The sequence below is a fragment of the Neofelis nebulosa genome, chromosome 17 (genome assembly GCF_028018385.1).
Source record: "Neofelis nebulosa isolate mNeoNeb1 chromosome 17, mNeoNeb1.pri, whole genome shotgun sequence".
NCBI classification, from domain to species: domain Eukaryota; kingdom Metazoa; phylum Chordata; class Mammalia; order Carnivora; family Felidae; genus Neofelis; species Neofelis nebulosa.
In genome coordinates, this window is record NC_080798.1 from 16,563,812 (window position 1) to 16,584,697 (window position 20,886).

Sequence of the window (20,886 nt, forward strand, 5' to 3'; positions counted from 1 at the left end):
GCTACATCCACGTCTAAATGCCTACTTGATATCACCTCTTTAACATTCAACAAGTATCTCAAGCTTAACATGACCTCACCCTACATAGTCACTGTTTACCATCTTAGTAAATGAAACTACCATTCATGTAGATGTTCGGGATGAAAATTTAAGCATTGTATTTAACTTCTTTCCTTCCTATTCACATCCAAGCATCAGCCAGCCACTCCTGTTACTTCTACACTCAAATTGTATCATTTTGACCATTTTTCATTGCCTCCAACATTTACTTCCCTAATTCAAAGCACCCTATCTTAACAAAATCAGTGGTGTCCAAACAGATTGTAGAGGAAGCAAACCTGCCACTGACATTTAGAGACCTGGGTCAACATACAAGTAGAAGTCGCCAGCCAGTTCCCTTCTCTTAACCATCTCCACCTTTGTCCCACACCAAAAAGGGGCCTCATGTTCACATTTGTGGGCACTCCAGATTGTATGTCTAAGCTGTCTAGTCTCACCATGTAGCTACCACTTGGCCACCTTGTGCACATAGGCAGCACATTGACCTTCCAGAGGACAGATGGAGGGAGGGAGCTTTGGACACAGAAGAGGCACAGACTCTGGTAGCAGCCTTGAAGCTACTTGAGTGGAAAATTCGCAGATACCCTGAGCACGGTCTAAAGGAGGTTTCACGCTCTGGACACGAATGTGTCTTTGCATCTCGATTTCTCACCAGGAAGGAAAGGGGCTTGGCCAAATGAGGGCCAAACTGTGACCCTTTGTATGTTTAATAATTATTAAAATGTAAAATATATTTGTTACTAGATACTGATAATTGTATTAACCGAATCTTTAAAAATCTTTTTGACACTTATAGAGTGTTTTGGTCACAGGGAAAAATTAAAATTTCATTTTTTCTGCAGAGAAGTAAATCAAGATGATTAGTAAAAGATTTTTAAGGATAGGCAATTATTGCATTAAGACAAAATTCAGTGGTGAAAGTTGAATGGAAATGATTTCAAGAAAAAGGCACAGTGCACACTTTCCAAACGTTAAAAAAGCTTATGTATGTTTAATTGATATTGGTATAGAAAATATGCTACAATGGTATCTTTGAGTCATTTAAACTTATAAAGAAAATACTGTAGATGTCAATAATGTAAAAGGGGATACATTAGTTTTTGAAACTGTTGTAAGGGAAAGGTAGCAAAACATTTGAAAGACCACTACTCTGATAAAAGAAGATCAGGTTTAGTAAATGATGTATCAAGGTGTACCATCACAGACACGTGATGCTAAAGAGAAGTAAATGAGGTTGACTCCTATCTCATACCAGCTATCTCAACTTTTACAAGTTGTCACACTCCTGAGTCCCCCAACTGAAAAATTGGATAGGAATATTTATTTGTACTATTGTGAAGAACAAATGAAATAACATTTATAAAGGAAATTGCACAGTGTTTGGATCTTAGACATTCCCCAGAAGTCAGCCATGGGTTTTTTATTTATCTGGATTTGACATTCATGAATTACGGTGTGAGAAGATTCTTCACTAGCATTAATAGTAGGGTCTGGATTCTTTACAAATGCCCCAATAGGCAGTGCTAAGTAAGCCCTGGTAAAATTGTGCTTTATCCGTCCCTAGGCGGGATTAGAGAAAAACATTCTAGTGTAAAGAATATGGGTGGTCCCTCAAGCCAGTCAGAGTGGCCAAAATGAACAAATCAGGAGACTACAGATGCTGGCGAGGATGTGGAGAAACGGGAACCCTCTTGCACTGTTGGTGGGAATGCAAACTGGTGCAGCCACTCTGGAAAACAGTGTGGAAGTTCCTCAAAAAATTAAAAATAGACCTACCCTATGACCCAGCTGTAGCACTGCTAGGAATTTACCCAAGGATACAGGAGTACTGATGCACAGGGTCACTTGTACCCCAATGTTTATAGCAGCACTCTCAACAATAGCCAAATTATGGAAAGAGCCTAAATGTCCATCAACTGATGAATGGATAAAGAAATTGTGGTTTATATACACAATGGAGTACTACGTGGCAATGAGAAAGAATGAAATATGGCCCTTTGTAGCAACATGGATGGAACTGGAGAGTGTGATGCTAAGTGAAATAAGCCATACAGAGAAAGACAGATACCATATGTGTTCACTCTTATGTGGATCCTGAGAAACTTAACAGGAATCCATGGGGGAGGGGAAGGAAAAAAAAAAAAAAAGAGGCTAGAGTAGGAGAGAGCCAAAGCATAAGAGACTCTTAAAAACTGAGAACAAACTAAGGGGTGATGGGGGGTGGGAGGGAGGGGAGGGTAGGTGATGGGCATTGAAGAGGGCATCTTTTGGGATGAGCACTGGGTGTTGTATGGAAACCAATTTGACAATAAATTTCATATATTAAAAAAAAAAGAATATGGGTGGTCAATCAAAATAACTAACACAAGAAATCTTTCTTGGCTTCTTCATTCTAAATTTGATTTTATTCTCAATTCAGAATGACTGCCTTCAAATAAGAAAAAGCTAAAAAAAGAAAAAAACCTAAACACATCAAAGAGGGGCAGCTGGGTGGCTCAGTAGGTAGAGCATGCAATTCTTGATCTTGGGGTCATGAGTTCAAGCCTCACACTGGGGTTTAAAAAATTTTTTTAATTAAAAAAAAAAAACACATGAATGATACAGAACAAATTGGTGGTTGCCAGAGGCGGGGTATGCAATCTAGGTGAAATGGGTGAAGGGGCACCTGGCTGGCTCAGTTGGAGAAGCATGCAGATCTTGATTCCGGGTCGTAAGTTAGAACCCCATGTGGTTTAGATATTACTTAAGTAAAACTTAAAAAGAAATAGGTGAAGGGGGTCAAAAGGTACAAACTCCCAATTATAAAATAAATAAATCATGGGGATGTAATGTACCGCATGGTGACTATAGTTAATACTGTATTGCATATTTGAAAGTTGCTAAGAGTTAAAAAGTTCTTATCACAAGAAAAAAAACTTTTGTAACTATGTATAGTGATGGATGTTGACTACACTTATTGTGGTGATCATTTCACAATATATACAAATATTGAATCATTATGTTGTACACCTGAAAATGATATTATATATCAATTATATCTCAATTTAAAAAAGAAATAACTAATATAATCTAAGTTTATTTTTAAAAAATCACATACCATGAATTTCACACTTATTAGGATATTGTGAACTGTTAAGTCATGGGGGCAATTAGTGGTTCACCATGAAATATTTATATTAGATGACACAAAGTTAGAAAATGTATAAATCAATATTTATTATCAAAATTACAACAAAATAGGTAAAAACATGAGTTCATCCAAATAGCTACATGTTATATACTGATAGCTATTTCAGAATTTGAATTGCTTTGTTATTAAGATACTATTACTAAATATGCACCATTTTTTGTTATTTAATAGGATTCCTTTATAAGGAAGTAGTGACAATGTTAAGAAAACTTTCTACGAAGAAAAAGTAACATGAAAAATTATATGAATTAATTTATTTTCCAGAAAATTTAAAAAGGATCATAGACTATAATTTCCCTGTCATAGTTTTGGCTTCAAGCATGCCTTTCTCTATTCTGAGATGCTGGAGCTGGGACTTTGACAAAGATGTCCCAGTCTCCCTTGCTACTGTTATAGTTTGCCAATGGAGGCATTAAAGGGAGACTGGAAGGCTCAGTAGGGAGAAGAAAAGGAGAAAGGGAGAAGGAACTCACTTCTGTTTTCCAGTTCTTTCAGTATCTCTAGCAGTAGAGGAGGGCTATAGCTTACCTGCAAATTCTTTTTGCTTTCTCAGCACCAGACTGCTAAACCCAGTTAACAGCCATGTTAACAGACTCCTCTTCCAAACTCTTAGGTTCTGGTAAATCCTTCCTCTCTCCTTTGTTCCCTAAGCTCTATGGTGTTAGCTGTTTCTTGAAGTTACAAATCTGTCCCCTTTTTGCTCTTTCAGTCATCCAACATTGTATAATCAATTTCCTGTAATTAAATATTGTTTGAAATTACCAGTATAGTTCTGCTTTTTTTTACTATATCCTGATGGACACAGTCCTAACCACAATTTGTTTTAGCAGTACAACTGCTTACTTGTGGGAATACTTTGAGGACCACTGTCCTACTCTACTGGAGATGACTAGACTCAAACCAGTGTTGGACTTGGTGGTATGACATAAGAAAAGTAAATAAGGGACAAAAAGTCTTCCTATGATCAATTACTGACATTTGAAGAGATAGTCGTACACAAACTTCCTCTTTTAAAAAAAATTTTTTAATGCTTATTTTTTGACACACACACACACACACACACACAGAGTGCGAGTGAGGGAGGGGCTGAGAGAGACTGGGAGACACAGAATCCAAAGCAAGCTCCAGGCTCTGAGATGTCAGCACAGAGGCCGACATGGGGCTTGAACTAAAGAACCGCGAGATCATGACCTAGGCCAAAGTCTGATGTTTAACCGACTGAGCCACCCAGGTGCCCTCAAAGTTTCTCTTGAAGGTATATTATGCCAGTCAAGAATGGAGTATCTTAAATTTCTAGCATTTAGTATGAAATGTCCAAGATGATCTCTATCCTGCACTGATAATCAGATCCAGGGAAGAGCTGTTTGATGTATTGGTCAAGTAGCCAATCACAGTTATCCAAAGAACACTTACCTAGTACATTTCCCCACTGAAGCAACCCAATTATTAAATGTTCTAGAGCCTTAAAAAAAAAAAAAAAAAAAAGGTGCTTGACTTCTTCTGAAAGTAACAGTGCCCAATTTCACATTATAAACAGCAAATCGTTCAACCCTACTAGCCACACTCTTTTTGTCCAACTCTCCAGCCTTAGCTATTAGAGGTTTCTTGATGGGATGGGGATCGGAGGATTTATTCTCCAAAGATTGGTTCTCATTTCAAGAACTTCCCCCCTTGTTTCCACATACCTCTATTTACCAAGATCTTGACTTGGGTGCACCTTCCAGATCTTCCAGGGTCTGGGGGTGGGGAAGAATGCTGCTTTGTTCAGAATTTTGACTGTTGGAGCACCCGGGTGGCTCAGTTGCTGAAGCGTCTGACTTCGGCTCAGGTCGTGATCTCAGGGTTTGTGAGTTCGAGCCCCACATCGGGCTCTGTGCTGACAGCTCAGAGCCTGGAGCCTGCTTCGGATTCTGTGTCTCCTTCTCTCTCTGCCCCTCCCCCACTTGTGCTGTCTCTCTCTGTCTCTTAAAAATAAGTAAATTTAAAAAAAAAAAAAGAAAAGAAAAGAAAAGAAAAAAAATATATTGACTGTCAAATACTTCCTCCTTGACCAAATTTTAGTTAGGCTCCTCTGGACTCTCTTCTCAACTAGGATTCAACTTTTGGCTTCAGTGTTTGTCTTTGCATTACCCAGTTTTAGCAAGAATTCTGTCAACTCAGTTTAGCCAGAGCTCTTGATATCTCATTACTCTTAATATCTAATTAAAGTCTTCATCCACCCAGGCGATATCTGATATCAAGAACTCTCTTGGTCAGTCCAGCAAGAATTTCCCCTTACCTTTGATGTCTCCTCTTAATTTTCCATCCACTGACTTCCCCCCACTCCCACCAACTTGCTATTGCATATAAACCCTATTTGTTCTTTCTGTATTTGGAACTGAGCCTGGTTCTATGCTGAAGTTCTTCTCCCCTATTGCAGTGTTCCTGAATAAAATCTATTTTTGAACTTCTTTAACTACTGTTCAGTTTTGGTTTTCTTTATCATCACTCAGGGCCTCGCTTTCTTGTCTTCCTGACTGTGGATAGTTTTCTTGAAGCTGGACCCTAATTGAAGTTGTAAGGTAAAAAGGTGGAAACAGCATCAGGAGCACCCCCAGAGCTACTGGCTATCATATTATAAAGGGCTCTGGTGCAAATGAGCGTCTCCCTAACAAACGGAATGTAATCACCCTTCTGTGGTATCACATTAGGTCCTAGTAGAAAAGGGATATAAACATGAAGGTAGCAGTGACCCCGCCCATGGCCGGGGATGAGGGGTGGCGTGGGGGGCTGGGAGAACAGTTAGATCTGGAGACAGTCACACACAAAGGCACACAAAGAAACCTCTTCCACAGGCTCAACACTAAAAGCCAGCCCAGAAACGAATAAAGCTCCACCTCTGGTCACAGGTAAACTCCTTCGACCTCTGGGGTAAGAACACAAAGAAATGCTCGTCCATTTCAGGCACTGTCCCTGTCACAAACCCACAGGCACCCTCACATTCTCGGCGTCACACATCGACCCACAATCACGGGACGTGATTTTAAATACAGAAGCTGACTGCACTGACAGAAGGCTTCGCCCCATGGTGCACAAGCACAAAAGTGTGCAGCGACGGTCACACAGAAATCGCCACATCTGAGAATTCAGTAACAATCACGGACGTGCGCAAATTCACGGTTTCCTCACGCACAGCCGCCCACAGTCACTTGCGTGCCCAAGATCCGCCAGGGTGGCACTCGGTTCTCGGGTCAAGACTCCCACGGCTGCGGCCACCTGCGCAGGCGCGGAGTAGAGGCGGGCCTTGGGGCCCTCTGGGAAATGTAGTTCAGCAAATGAAGGCCGCGGCGCAAAGCTCTCTGGGGCTGGTGGTTCGAAGGGTCCTAAGGAAAAGCTGAGCTGCGTCCAGTCCAGCTGGATGTGTCCCCAGAGGAGCTCGGGGTCCCGCACGGCTCAGTCCCTGCTCCGCTTCGCTCCGCGGGGCATTCTGGGAGGGGACGTCGTGGGTCTCGGGTCGCTGGGCGGGTTTCCAGAGCCCGCGGCGCCGGGAGGTGAGTTGGGCCTGGCTGAGCGCGGGAGCCAGAGGTCAGGGCCGGGCTTGAGGTGGACCGTCAGGGACCGGGATGGGGCCAGGGGGGTGCCCTCAGGGGTTCCTGTATAACTGTGTGAGAGGTCGCGATGTGACAGAATGTGATCTTGTGTGGCACCGTGTGTGTGATTATGAAAGATTGTATGTCTCAGGTATAAAACTGTGTGTGTCTGTGTGTGTGTGTCTGTTTCTGCAGGTGTAACTATGTGTTACTGTATATGGGTTTGTGAGAAACAGCGGGTGTGACATTGTGTCGCTGTATGAATATGTGTGATTATGTTTGACTACTTGTCTCTGTGGATATAACAGTGTTTGAATGTGTGTGACAGCAGGTGTGATTGCGAACCCATGAGCATCTTTCTCTGCAGGTATAAATTTGTATGAGTAATGGTGACCGGATGTGTGACCTTGTGTCCTAAGTCACTGCGAGATTGCATGGGACTGTCTGTCGGAGTAATTGTGAATCATCATCTCTGTCTTTGGGTTAATGCCACTGTGTATGTGTTTGACATTACAGGTGAGCTTGTGTGACCATGTATAGTGTATGTGTGTGACTGGGTGAGAATTTGTATGTGTACGTGAGACTGAAGGCTTGATTGTGTGGGACCTAGTGTGTGATTGTGGGCACAGAAAGATTAAAATTACTTGCCCAAGTTCAGACAGTTTATAAGTGACAGAACAGGGTCTTGAGCCTAGGCAGAGGCCTTGCTTTTAATTACTAAACTCTCTTGGTCTTTCCCATACTGTGAGAGTGAAAACTGGGGGCCTTGGATTCTGAGGGTGTTGGAGAGGATTGTCCCTGGTCTTGGACGAGGAACTGTCAGGATATGGGAACTTAATGTGGGTCTCGTCCTTCAGTCCCCTTGTGAGTCACAGAACCCAGTCTAAAGACATTGTAGTGAGACCATCCTCAAACTGACTGCTCTGGGGATGGAAAGCTCAGTCTGAAAGCCAGGTCTTCCTCACCTTAGGCCATGCAGTTTCAGATTTTAGCTTTGTCTTTGTCAAAACTCTTCCATGTTTGGTGCTGAGAGAGGCCAATCCATGGCTCTTTTTCTGATATACCAAGTTAGCTAAATTTTGCTTCTGACTTTCATAGTTAATAAAGAAAAATGGTCTCATTTCCTTTCCAGATGTGTGTAGAGAATGTAAGCAGGAACGAAGGTAGCACTTCTTTACACCAGCAGTTGGCAGTGAGACAGTGAGGAAAGAAAGGTTCTGAGAGATGGAGTAACTTGCCCAAGGTCATGCAGCCAATGAATGAAGGAGTGGAGAGTCACCATGCGCCTGGGGGCTATGTGAAGCCCAAGTCTTTAACATCACTTTCTTTCGGAGACTGATGGCTTATCTCAAACTTTGGAAATATTACCCAAGTGATGCACCACTCTTTGCAGACAGAAATATAAAAGACATTTTTTGGGGGGCGCCTGAGTGGCTCAATCACTTGAGCTTCTGACTCTTGATTTCAGCACAGGTAGTGATCCCAGGGTCCCCGGATCCAGCCCCATGTTGGGCTCTGTGCTGAGTGTGGAGCCTGCTTAAGATTCCCCGCCCCCCCTCTCTTTCTCTCTTTCTCTTTCTCCCTCTGCCCCTCTCCCCTGCTTGCGCTTTCTTTCTCTCTCTCTCTCTCTAAAACAATAAAAAAGTAAAAGACATTTCTTTTATGCAGATGCTATGTAGGGCTCCCAGATGCAGAGAAGGCTTCATTGATTCTCCTCTCAGGTTGCAAAGGCTTTTATGGACAATTTCAAGCTGTGTTGCACTAAGGAAATAACTTTCTCAGAGACTGATTGGCCAGTGTAGAGTAGCCCAGGTTTAGGAAGTCGTATATCCTGAATTCTAGGTCAAACATGACTGTCCTCATTTTCAGATTGAAGAAATGTTGGCTTTGAGAGAACAACGAATATTTCAGGCTGTGCAATTTGTTATTGGTTTGTATTAAAATTTAGCAATGCCTGCCTCAAGCTCTATTTCTGTGAAGTAATAAAGGTAATATCTGCATCTCTGAAAATGCCTCTCTAGTAGATACATGGCTTTGACTCCCCAGGTTATGTTAAATAATTCCCATTCAGACATTGTAGGCTCTTGAAAGAGGACCAGTTTTGAGTCCGTTGCAGTTGATTCTTATGACTTTGAGTCAGTTGCTTTAGCTTTTTGAACCTCAGTTTTACTTGTTGGCAAGATAAGGATAATAATATTTACCTTTGTGTTTTGTGAAGAATAAAGAAAATAATGACATATGTAGGGGTGCCTGGGTGGCTCAATCAGTTGAGCATCTGACTCTTGGTTTCAGCCCAGGTCATGATCTCAGGGGTTGCTGACAGCGCAGAGCTTGCTTGGGATTCTCTCTTTCCTTCTCCCTCTGCCCCTTCTCTGCTCGTGTGCGTGCGCGCTCTCTCTCTCAAAACAAATAAATGTTAAAAAAAAAAAAGATAATGGCATGTACAACATGTGTAACATCGCTATTTATATTACAGGAGGCCCAGTAAGATTGATTTATTCATTTAATAAATATTTTTTAAGCTTTTATTTTGAGAGAGAGAGAGAGAGAAAATGAGTGAGGGAGGGCGGGGCGGAAAGAGATGGAGAGAGAGAATCACAAGCAAGCTCCATGCTGTCAGCTGGGAGCCCAATGCAGGGCTTGATCCCACGAACCGTGAAATCATGACCTGAACCAAAATCAAGAGTTGGATGCTTAACCCTACTGAGCCACTCAGGCGCCTCCGTTTAACAAATAATTTTTGAGTGCCTGCAAAGGTTCTGGCATTATTCTAACACTAGAGATACAATCAGTGAGCCAAACAAATCCTAGTTCTATTAGATCCCACACTGTTGTTTGGGGAGACAACAATAAACAAGAGAAAAAAAGTAACATGTCCAATGGTGTCAAAAGCTACGAAGAAAAATCACAATAAGGAAAAAGAGACTGGAAGGGAAGTTATCTTTAGATAGAATTTTCAGGAAAGTGCCTCTCATGTGGTAACAACTGAGCACAAACAGGAATGAAGAGAGGGAGTGAGCCATGTCCAGGCAGAAGGAAAATCAAAGGTAACAGCCCTGAAGATGGACTGTGCACAGTGTTTGAGGAACTGTAAGAAAACCTGTGTGCCTGGAGTGGGGTGAGCAAGCGGAATGAGGATAGGAAATGAAGTCTAAGGGGCATCCAAGGGCCAGATCATAAACCACCTTGTTGGCCATTTAGATTTTGTTGAGTTCAAGCTATATGTTCTTAATACCAGTGAGGACTTCAGGGGTTAAATTAATCTGTGGCCTTTTCTCAGATCTTAGAAGGCTTAGGGCTGGCCTATGTAAGGAGGCTGTGGAGACCATAAAGGGACAAGTGTTCTATCTTTGTGAATCTCAGATCAGCAATCTGGGGTTGGTTTGCCATTTTTTTTTTTCCCTTTAATTCTTGTTTCTCAGGACATTGTTCTCCAAAAGAGAAGATTAAAGAAGAAAGGAAGAATGGCTGTTGGACTTTGTAAAGCCATGTCTCAAGTAAGTTGGTGTTTTCACTTTGTTTCCAGAAATTCTACTTCTTTTTTTAGGACTTTGTGACTTCAGAAAGTCACAAATAGCCCAGTGAGCACTCTCACACTTGTCTCTCTCAACTACTTCATATAATCTCTCTATAAATCATTTAGTATCTTTTTTACTCAGTGCTGTGCTCAAATATGTGATGGAAGAGAACTATCCTTTTTAGATAGCTCATGATTTGTTATGCTGGGGATTAGTGCAGGTGGAATAAAGGACAGAGGTGTGATTATTGAGCGCCCTATTAAATAGGGAAGTCAAGGATGGCCTCTCTGAGGAAGTGACATTTAAGCAAAGAAAAACTTCAGTGAAAGTAGGGATTAGGTTGCGTGGAGATTTGGAGAAGACCTTTAAAAGTAGAAGGAATAGCAAATATGAAGTTATTATGGTGGGAACATGTTTGATGAGCTCTAAGAATATCATTGAGCCAGTATCCTCAGAGGGAAATGAGCACTATGAGATCAGAGGAGTAGCTGGGGAACAAGTTATATAGGCCCTTGAAACTCATGACCAGAACTTTGAGATTTGTTCTAAGGGTGAAGGAGAGTCATTGGAGTGTTTGTAATGTAATTTGATTTATATTAAAAAAATTTTTTTTTTATGTTTATTTTTGAGAGAGAGACACACACAGAGCACAAGCAGGGGAGGGACAGAGAGAGAGGGAGACACAGAATCTGAAGCAGGCTCCAGGCTCTGAGCTGGTAGCATAGAGCCCCATGCGGGGCTCCAACCCACGAATCATGAGATCATGACCTGAGCCAAAGTCAGGTGCTTAATGAACTGAGCCACCCAGGCACCCCAATTTGATTTATATTTTAAAAGGAAAATAGAAAGGAATTAAGGGTGGAGTGGGCGATCAGTTAGGAGACTACCACAGTAATCTAGGTGGAAGGTGATAGCTGCCTGGACCGTGGTGGTATCATTGGACCTGCTGGGATTGGGGTATATGTTGGAGATAGAAAATGTGGGATTTGGTCAGGGGTGGGTTGCGGAATGTGAGAGGAAGAAAGAAGTCAAGGATAACTACAAAGATTTTTGACCTGGGCAACTGTACAAATGGTTGTGCCATTTACTGAGATGGAAAGACAGGGCAGAATGAGATGGGAACAAAAATTGGGTTCTAGATATATTAAGTTTGTGAGATTGGGTATCCAAGTACAATATTGATTATACACTGGAATCATGATTGGGGGTGTGAATTTGAGAATGATTAGTGTATTTAAAGCCGTAGGACAGGATAGGATTATCTGATTGTGAGTGTCTATAGGAAAGATGCCCAAGGACTCAATTTAGGTATTCAGTATCTAGAGGCTGACAAGAAGAAGAGGAACCAGCAAGAGAGACTGAGAAGGACTGATGTAGAAGGAAAACCAGAAGAGTGGGGAAGTCAAAAGTACAGAGTATTTTATAGAGGATGTGACCAACAGAATTAAATTCTTCTGAGGAAGATGCAGACTGAGAACTGACCATTGGATTTGGTAACATGGAAACTACTGATATTCTTGACAAGAGCTACTTCATAGAGGGGTTGAGATGAAAGCACCATTACAGTGGGTTCATGAGGGAACACTGGCCTAAAAGGTGAGAATACAGATGAGTCTAGACCTACACTGCCCAGAAATGTACCCAGTAGCCACATAAGACTGCTCTGAATTAAGATGTGCTATAACATATATACCAGATTTTTAATTTTTATTAGTATTGTTATTTTTTTATTTTAGAAAGAGAGAGAGAGAGAGAGTACAAGTCAGGGAGAGGGACCAAGGGAGAGAGAGAGAGAATTTTAAGCATGCTCCAAGGAGCCTGATGTGGGGCTTGATCCCAGGACCCAGGGATAATGACTTGAGCTGAAATCAAGAGTCAGACATTCAACCGACTGAACCACCCAAGTGCACCAAATATATACCAGATTTTGAAGATTTAGTACAAAAAAAGAATGTAAAACATCTCATTAATAATTTTTAGATTGGGTATATGTTGAAATAATATTTTAGATATAATGGGTTAAATTAAGTATATTATTAAATTTACCTATTTCTGTTTACCTTTTTTTCCTTTTTTGCAATATAACCTAGTGATTCAGCATGACATTTGGTCTTAAACATCTATAAAACGTGTTTTATACTTTTTTCTTACTTTTTTAAAATAAGTTTTACAGTGAGATTAAATGAGATAATAACTGTAAAATGCTTATTAGGGTGTCTGAAGTGTAGTAATTGGGCAATAAATAGCAGAATATAAATAGCAGTTATTCTTATTTTTTCCATTATTAAATCTATTTGCTTTGTTGATGTAGCTACTAAAAAATTTTCAACATTTATTCATTTTTGAGAGAGAGAGACAGAGTGTGAGTGAGGGAGAAACAGAGAGAGAGGGAGACACAGAATCTGAAGCAGCTTCCAGGCTCCGAGCTGTCAGCACAGAGCCTGACGCAGGGCTTGAACCCATGAACTGTGAGATCATGACCTGAGCAGAAGTGGGACATTTAACTGAGCCAGCCAGACGCCCCCTAAAAAAATTTATTACGTGGCTTACATTGTATTTCTATTGGATATTGCTGATGTAAACAACTCTTTGGAAGAGTTTTCTTATTTTTTTAAAAGTTTCATTTAAGTAATCTGCACACCCAACATGGAGCTTGAACTCACGATCCCAAGATCAAGAGTTGAATGTTTCTCTGACTGAGCCAGTCAGGCACCCCTGGAAGAGTTTTGTTAAGAGCCGTAAGGAAATGGGACAGTAACTACAGTGAGGTTGTGGAAGGGACTTTATTTATAAGATGAAAGGTATTGCATCAGTTTGTATACTGATAGAAATAATCTAGTAAAGTGAGAAAATACCGATAAGGGAGATATCTTATATCTTCCTGATAATTACAAGGGAGAGAGGTGACAGTGTCTTTGTATGGACAAGTGAAGGGATTGGTCATAGATAGGAGCCTAGAGTTTTATGCATTGAAACAGAGGGAAGACAGAATATATGAGTATGGATACAGGGCAGCAAGGACTTGTAATGAACAAGAAGATGAGGAAGTTCAAAGTGAGAACAGAGTTGGTGGTAGTTTGAGAAAAAGAGACAGAAACTATGAGAGTTGGAAAGTGAATTTATTAGGGAAGTGTAGTGGTGCTTTTGTGGAATCTCTGGTCATATCCTAGAAGTACATTGGGTTAACATTTTATCAGTCAGGGTTCCAGCAAGAAACTCAAAAGGGGACTCTTTATAAGCTATGATCAGTATATAAAGAAACCACAGAGGATAGTGCTATACCCTGGGACTCATAACAATAAAACTTGGGCCTGAACCCAGAGACAGAGAGATCTGAGTGCAGAGGGCCACTGACAGACATTGTGACCTAGGAGTGAAGGACAGGGGCCACACAGGGCGGAGCTGCAAGGCGGGTGCCAGCAGAGTAAAAATTGTGCTTCGCTTGCCTCTCTCTCATCTCTTGTCTGTGGCTGAACCCAACTGAAGATGGGGTCGGGAAAGGGAGTCTATTAATGCAATTAATACAGGTCAACCTCACAGGACATAGAGAAGTGTAGAGGGGCACACAGAAGTTATACAACAGTATGTATTTGTCTGATGTTTTTTCTCTGGCCACATTCACCCACATTTCTACTATGTAGAATAACCATATTTAATATTTATTTATTTTTGCAATTTGATGGACAACAATAGAACATTTAATTTGAAAGCACTAGCAAAAGAGATTATTTTCTCCATAAATTTAAAATATAAAAACCAGCTCAAAAAATAGAAAACTAAATAGAGCAATGTGCAAGAAAGAGTTAACATAGCAGGCCCGAAGCTGCTGTGTTTAGAAGAACCCACTTGCAGGTTGATTTGGCTGGCGTCTGAGATCTTGGCACTAGATTCATTCTCGGCACTGATAGAGATTTTATTATTTTTAATAAAAAATGAGATCATACTCTGCAAAACGGAACTTAAAATGTCATTTTAAGCATTGAGTACTCTTCCTTCCTATGGATATACTATAGGAAACTACCATTTATACACTGAGTGGCAAATATTTACTGTTTACAATGTGACCGGTTTTATAACAGACACTGGATAATCAAGAGATTGTAAAACAGATCTCCTTCCCTCATACAGGTTATAGTTCAGTGGTGTAGGCTAAACTCTTATTTTTTGATATGTAAGTTTTTTTCCAGATGTAACCTTCCAATGAAAATTCTATCTAAATATCTTCACATATACTTTATTATGTCTTCAGGACACATTTTTGGAAGTTTTTCCTTACCTATAGAGTCTAAGTTTCAGACCATACCCTTTAGTCAAAGCCCAATTTAAGGCCTTTCTTCACTTCTCTGACCCATGTGATATCCCAGTTTGGGGAATATAAAGGAATCATCCCTATAAGAATTTCCTGATACATAGTGTATGTAACATAAAACAGCCTTGTTCACATACTTGCGTGCTATAAACTCATGTTTCATGCCATAAGCTATTTTTTTCCTGTGTATAGGTCTTTTTTTATTTACAAAAATGTGAAATGTTTTTCTCTCAAAATATTCGACAAACCTGGACATGTACTTGCTCCCCAATAATCAGTTTCCTTGGACCACTTAGAGAACTCTGGCAGAATTCATCTTTTCTGCCAGGACCATATGGGAGCACTTGGCAAATGAGATTTTTTTTCTTTTTTCTTTTTTTATAATTTCAGGGTTTGGTGACCTTCCGAGATGTGGCTCTAGATTTTTCCCAAGAGGAATGGGAATGGCTGGACCCATCTCAGAAGGATTTATACAGAGATGTCATGTTGGAGAACTACAGGAACTTGGTATGGCTTGGTAAGGATGTCTCCCCCATAATTCAGAATCTTCCCTCAGGTGTTTTTGCTTCCTCCATTAGGACATTTAGGTCATCTTAAGTGCTTAGCTGAATTTCTTCTTCCTGTTCCCAGGAAATAATTTGAAGTAGTTTCAAAGAGTTAGAAATGAATAGTTCCCATTGTTGGAGAAGGATGGTTTGGAATAGCAGCATCAGTATGGCGTAGGAATTTGTTAAATTGAAAATTATAGGATCCCACTATAGACCTACAAAATCAGAAACTCTGGGAATAGGCCTAGTAATTTGGGTTTTAATTAGCCCTCCTAATGATTCTGATGCCCATTAAAGTTTGAGAACCACTGTGGTTTCTGATTCAGTAGGTCTGGGTTGAGGCCTGAGAATTTGCTTTTTTTTTTTAATGTTTATTTATTTATTTTGAGAGAGAGAGAGAACACATGTGTGCTGAGCAAGCAGGAAAGGGGCAGAGAGAGAGACTCCTAAGCAGGCTCCTATCGGTCAGGGTGAAGCCCAGCTTGGGGCTTGAACTCACAAACCATAAGATCATGACCCGAGCTGAAATCGAGAGTAGGACTCTTAACTGACTGAGCCACTCAGGCGCCCTGAGAATTTGCATTTCTAATAAGTTCCTAGGAGGTGGTGCTTCTGCTCTAGCACTTTGAGAACCATCATCCTTCATACCAACATCATTCCCTTCTCTGGCCCTTCCTCTAATTGCCTTTCTTGCTTAATGACCAAAAGATTGCGTTTGAGTCCTAGAAAGGCTAAAGCAAGTTGATTGTCTCTGTGTGTCTCTTTCTTGCTCTCATTTTTCTTCTCCTGTAAACAGGACTCTCCATTTCTAAGCCCAACATGATCTCCTTATTGGAGCAAGGGAAGGAACCTTGGATGGTGGAGAAAGAGATGTCAGATGGTCAATATGCTGGTGAGTGACAGGGAACTGGACAAGGAGTGTTGTTGTAAGGTGCCAGCCCAACTGGTCATGAGAATGCTTCCCTGCACTTGAGGAGGCTACCCTGGGCTTGGTGGGGGTGGGTTTCTCTCTATTTCTATCAAAGTATATGCTCTATGATTCGTCTAGAAATAACCCAAATCTCAGTCCTTGCCAGCTTTTTTCCTTTTAGGATCGGAAATGTGTACATTTCCAGATTTCATTTTACAGTTTTTATTTTTATCCAAGTTATTATAAAAGTTATACATGCACATTTCTTAACGAGTCAAGTAGGTTTACAAGGCATATTCCCTTTAAAAAGGCAGTATTTTGTCCACCTCCCTAGCTTCCCTCTCCTTAAATGGACCAACTTTCTTTACTTTTGCAACTTTTTTGATGTTTTCTTCATTTCTTTAACAAATACGTATATGTTGCTATTTCTTAATTACTTTTTCAGGTTTAGTCCTCAACCAGTGTCTTCTAAGAAAATAAGAATTTTGTTTTTGAAAATAAGAATTTAATACTTTCTTATCCTAAATCAAATACATGTATGTGCTCACACACATACACACATACACACATGCACAAACACACACACACACACACACACACTTCCCATCTCCTCAGTATCATAATTTTGATTGAATCACTGTTCAGGGTTTATATTATTGTGTTTGTATTATTGTGGCTATTAAGTGCTAGTCATAGCCATTCTGTGTATATACAAAGATTACTTTTCCTACACAACTTTTTTTTTAATGTTTATTTATTTTTGAGAGAGAGAGAGAGAGAGAGAGAGAGAGAGAGAGCATGAGTGGGGAAAGGGCAGAGAGAGAGGGAGACAGAGAATCTGAAACAGGCTCCAGGCTATGAGCTGTCAGCACAGAGCCTGATGTAGGGCTCGATCTCAGAACTGTGAGATCATGACCTGAGCCGAAGTCAGACGCTTAACCAACTGAGCCACCCAGGTGCCCCTCCATACAACTTTTTATTTTTCCTGGAGTTAATAATTTCTGGGGTGGGGGTGGGGTTGTCTATTTGTTTGTTTTTTTCCCCCTTGATTTTCTGTATACCTATTCCTCACTCAATTCCCAACTCTCCATCAACTATCTAAATCTCTTAAGACAGTCAGACACATTAGCTAATCTATTGATTTTATCATCTTGGAGGAATCTCTCCCAGACTCTTCAGATATACTTCAGTCTGGACAAATCGCTCATTACATCTGCTTGTGCTCAGTTGGGGTTTACCTGATGTTTTCTCGTGATTAGATTGAGGTAACACATTTTTGGAAAAAGTGCAACAGAAATAATGTTAAGTTCCACTCAGTGCAACATACTGGATTCATAATATTGATGTCTTTGATCACTTGGTAAGGTAGTGTCTGTCTGGTTTCTCCAATGTAAAGTTACTATTTTTCTATTTGTAATTAATAAGTATCTTAGGGGAGATACTTTGAGGCTATTCAGTGTCTTTGAAACTTTTGCCCACTAATTTTAGCATCCATTGCCCCATTGGATCTTGTCTGCAATAGTTATTACTGTGATATTGACCTAATGTTGATTTTTCCATTTCCCTCCTTTACATATATTAATTAGGATTGTCTTAGAAAAACTGTTTCTTTTCTCCCATTTGTTTATTTATTCAATTATTTCTTTATGGAATCATGGATTTTTATTTTTTCTGAGGGAGATAAAGCCAATAAATCATTATTTTGTTGCTCAAATTGCCCTAGCTTTGACCATTGGGATTTCATTCCAGTTGGTTTCTTTGACCTTTTAACATGCTCCTATCCATTTTTGAGCACTTCCTTCCTCCCCAGCTCTGGGTGTTCCCGGTTCATCTTGTTTTCCTTGCCCCAGCCTTGAATCAGGTCCTGCTCCTAGGAGCTCTGGTTCCTTTTATTGGGAAATGATGTTTAGAAACCAAGGTGTAGGTGCTATGAGTGCTCATTGCTACTGGGATGTCTTTGCTCCTAGACCCTCACAGCAGATTGAGCTGGAAAATATATGTATATATACCAACACACACAGGTACACAGACACTTCTATATTTATTTCTGTCTCAGTTTTTTTAATATATATTAAAATTACCAGTTTATTTTGATATCTTGATTCTAGTTTTACTCCATAGGGCTTATTGTAGCCTTCTTCCTTGTCTGTAATTTGTTGTTCTAACAATAAGAAACAATGTATTTACTTATTTACTCAATTTTAGCATACACAAAATTTCAGAATTTCCAAGATACTCCTCTGTGAGAAACAAATTTACTAACTAGATTACATTATTCATATATGGTTCCTTTTGTCTTTAGTCTTATAGTATTTAGCCAAAATACTATTTTTCAAAGTTACTTAGGTTAGGGGCGCCTGGGTGACTCAGTCTGTTGAGCGACCAACTTCGGCTGAGGTCATGGTCTCATGGTTTGTGAGTTTGAGCCCTGTGTTGGGCTCTGTGCTGACAGCTCAGAGCCTGGAGCCTGCTTCGGATTCTGTGTCTCCCTCTCTCTCTGCCCCTCCCCCACTCATGCTCTGTCTCTCTCTGTCTCAGAAATAAATAAACATTTAAAAAAAGGTTAGTTCTTTTAGGTTCATTTGTTACTGTTTGTATTCTGTTTGGGTTCTTACCACATCCTGGTTGATTTTAATTACTTATTTTTTTGGTATCTGAAACATTATTATGCTTTTAAGAATCAGCTATACAAAAATACGTCCTCAGAAATGTGTTACTCTCTCCTCATCCCCACTATCCTATTTTTATCTCCTTAACTTCTTCCTATCTCTTTCTTATCTGCTTCTTGTAGATACCAATCTTTGTATTTTCAGGTTTGTCCTTTTTATGTTTCATTTGTACAAATGAGCCAACATATGTATAGTTTCTTGTAAGTCTTTGTACATTACATGAAGGGTAGCATACTGTAGATACACTTTGCATTTTACTTTTCTCACTTAACTATATACACAGGCAATCACTCCATGATTCATGGAGAATATCCAGTGCTTCAGTAAATAACCATGTTCATACATATTTTCATAATGTCAAGGCTGTGTTTTCAGGAGAGATTATTGGAAATGGCATTCCTGAGTAAGTGCATATGTAGTTTTGTTAGGAGTTGCCACATTCCCCTCCAGAAAGGTTGTGCCAGACTACTTCTGTATTAATTTTGTATTGCTGCTGTAACAAAGTACCACAAATTTAGTGGCTGAAAACAACAGAAATTTATTATCTTATAGCTCTAGAGGTTAGAAGTAGAAAATGGGTCTTATAGGACTAAAATCAAGATGTCAGCCAAAAAAAAAAAAAAAAAGTCAGCAGCCTGCCTTTTTTGTGAATGCCCTAGGGAAGAATCGGTTTCTTGCTTTTTTATGCTTTTTTTAGGACCTTTACTCAGACTTTTATTTTTAATTTTTAAAAATCACTTTATTTTAGGGGCGCCTGAGTGGTTCAGTCAGTTAAGCATCTGACTTCAGTTCAGGTCATGATCTTGTAGTTCATGAGTTCGAGCCCTGTGTCGGGCTCTGTGCTAACAGAGCCTGAAACCTGCTTTGAATTCTGTGTCTTTCTCTCTCTGCCCCTCCCCTGCTCACACTCTGTTTCTCTTTCTCTCTGGAAAATAAATAAACATTAAAAAAAAAAACCACTTTATTTTACATGTGGCATTTACATACAGTATAGAATTGAGTCTTGCTTTGTGAACCAATCTAAGTATCATTTCAATTTAATAGGTGAAAATCCAGGTACATTTTTGATATGTTTGGGCTTAACTCTGTATATTGTTTTATGTGATGTTTTCTGGTATTTACAGTTTTTAAAAAAGACTTTCACTTGTCTGTTTTCCTAGCCTTTATTTTGGTCATCTAATACTATAGCTTTTATAATAATGAAGAAGATTTTTTGTTGTTGTTGTTGTTCTAGTGTTGTCTTTGAATTTTTTTTTTTTTTTTTTTTTTTTTTTTTTTTTTTTTGCGGGGGAAGAGAGACAGCAGGAGAAGGGCAGAGTTAGAGAATCCTAAGCAGCCCCATGCCCAGTGCAGAGCCTGTCTCAATGGGGCTTCATCTCTTGACCCTGAGATCATGACCTGAGCCAAAATCAAGAGTTGGACGTTTAACTGACTGAGCCCCTCAGGCATCCCCTTGTGTTCTAGTGTTATTGTGCTCTGTTTCTATATACAATATTTATTCTTTCTATTACTTAATAAGTTGGCTTTAAATAAACTAGCCCTTGATTTTTTAATCTATTACAGATGAGTCAACAAGTAGGTTTATGTCACACCTTCTCTTCTCAAATTTTGTTAGTTGTATGTTTTTTATATTGTCACAGCATATTATATTTACATGCTGTTCTGTCACATTTATTCCAGCCTTTCATTTTGTCTTTTAGGCTAATATATTCAGTGTTTTTCACTAGATCCTTTTGCTAAAATTTCTCTGGAAATTTCTCTAGATTGTCCTCTAGCAGTTTCCTCAAAAAGAGCTCATGAAAATAATGTCCCCTCCCCCAAGTTCTATCTTGTTCATAATTGGCCATTCTTTCCTTAAATTTGTTATAGCATAGTATTAATGTTGAATATTGTTTATGAAGAAGTCTGATGCCAACTTGATATTTTCCATTTAAGTATATAATTAGCTTTATATTTTGTTCTGGTCTCCTAGATGGTTCTTTAATTAAAAAAAATTTTTTTTTGTCATTTATTCATTATTGAAAGATAGAGACAGAGCATGAGCGGGGGAGGGGCAGAGAGAGAGAGAGACACACAGAATCCAAAGTAGGCTCCAGGCTCTGAGCTGTCAGCA

General features: G+C 39.8%; 1 protein-coding gene across 2 annotated transcripts in view; it reads left to right on the forward strand.

Annotated features, from left to right (window-relative positions):
* Positions 1-6,567: 6,567 nt before the first annotated feature.
* ZNF527 (zinc finger protein 527) overlaps positions 6,568-20,886 on the forward strand; it is a 31,444-nt gene continuing 17,125 nt past the window's right edge. Inside the window, exons 1-4 of one of the 2 annotated variants that reach the window (XM_058709396.1) lie at positions 6,568-6,780; positions 10,242-10,316; positions 15,037-15,163; positions 15,991-16,086. In XM_058709396.1, coding sequence (XP_058565379.1) covers positions 10,284-10,316; positions 15,037-15,163; positions 15,991-16,086 — 256 coding nt within the window. In that variant the 5' untranslated portion in view covers positions 6,568-6,780; positions 10,242-10,283. Of the gene's footprint in view, positions 6,781-10,239; positions 10,317-15,036; positions 15,164-15,990; positions 16,087-20,886 lie in introns of those variants that run through there. The other variant, XM_058709397.1, reaches the window with a different exon arrangement.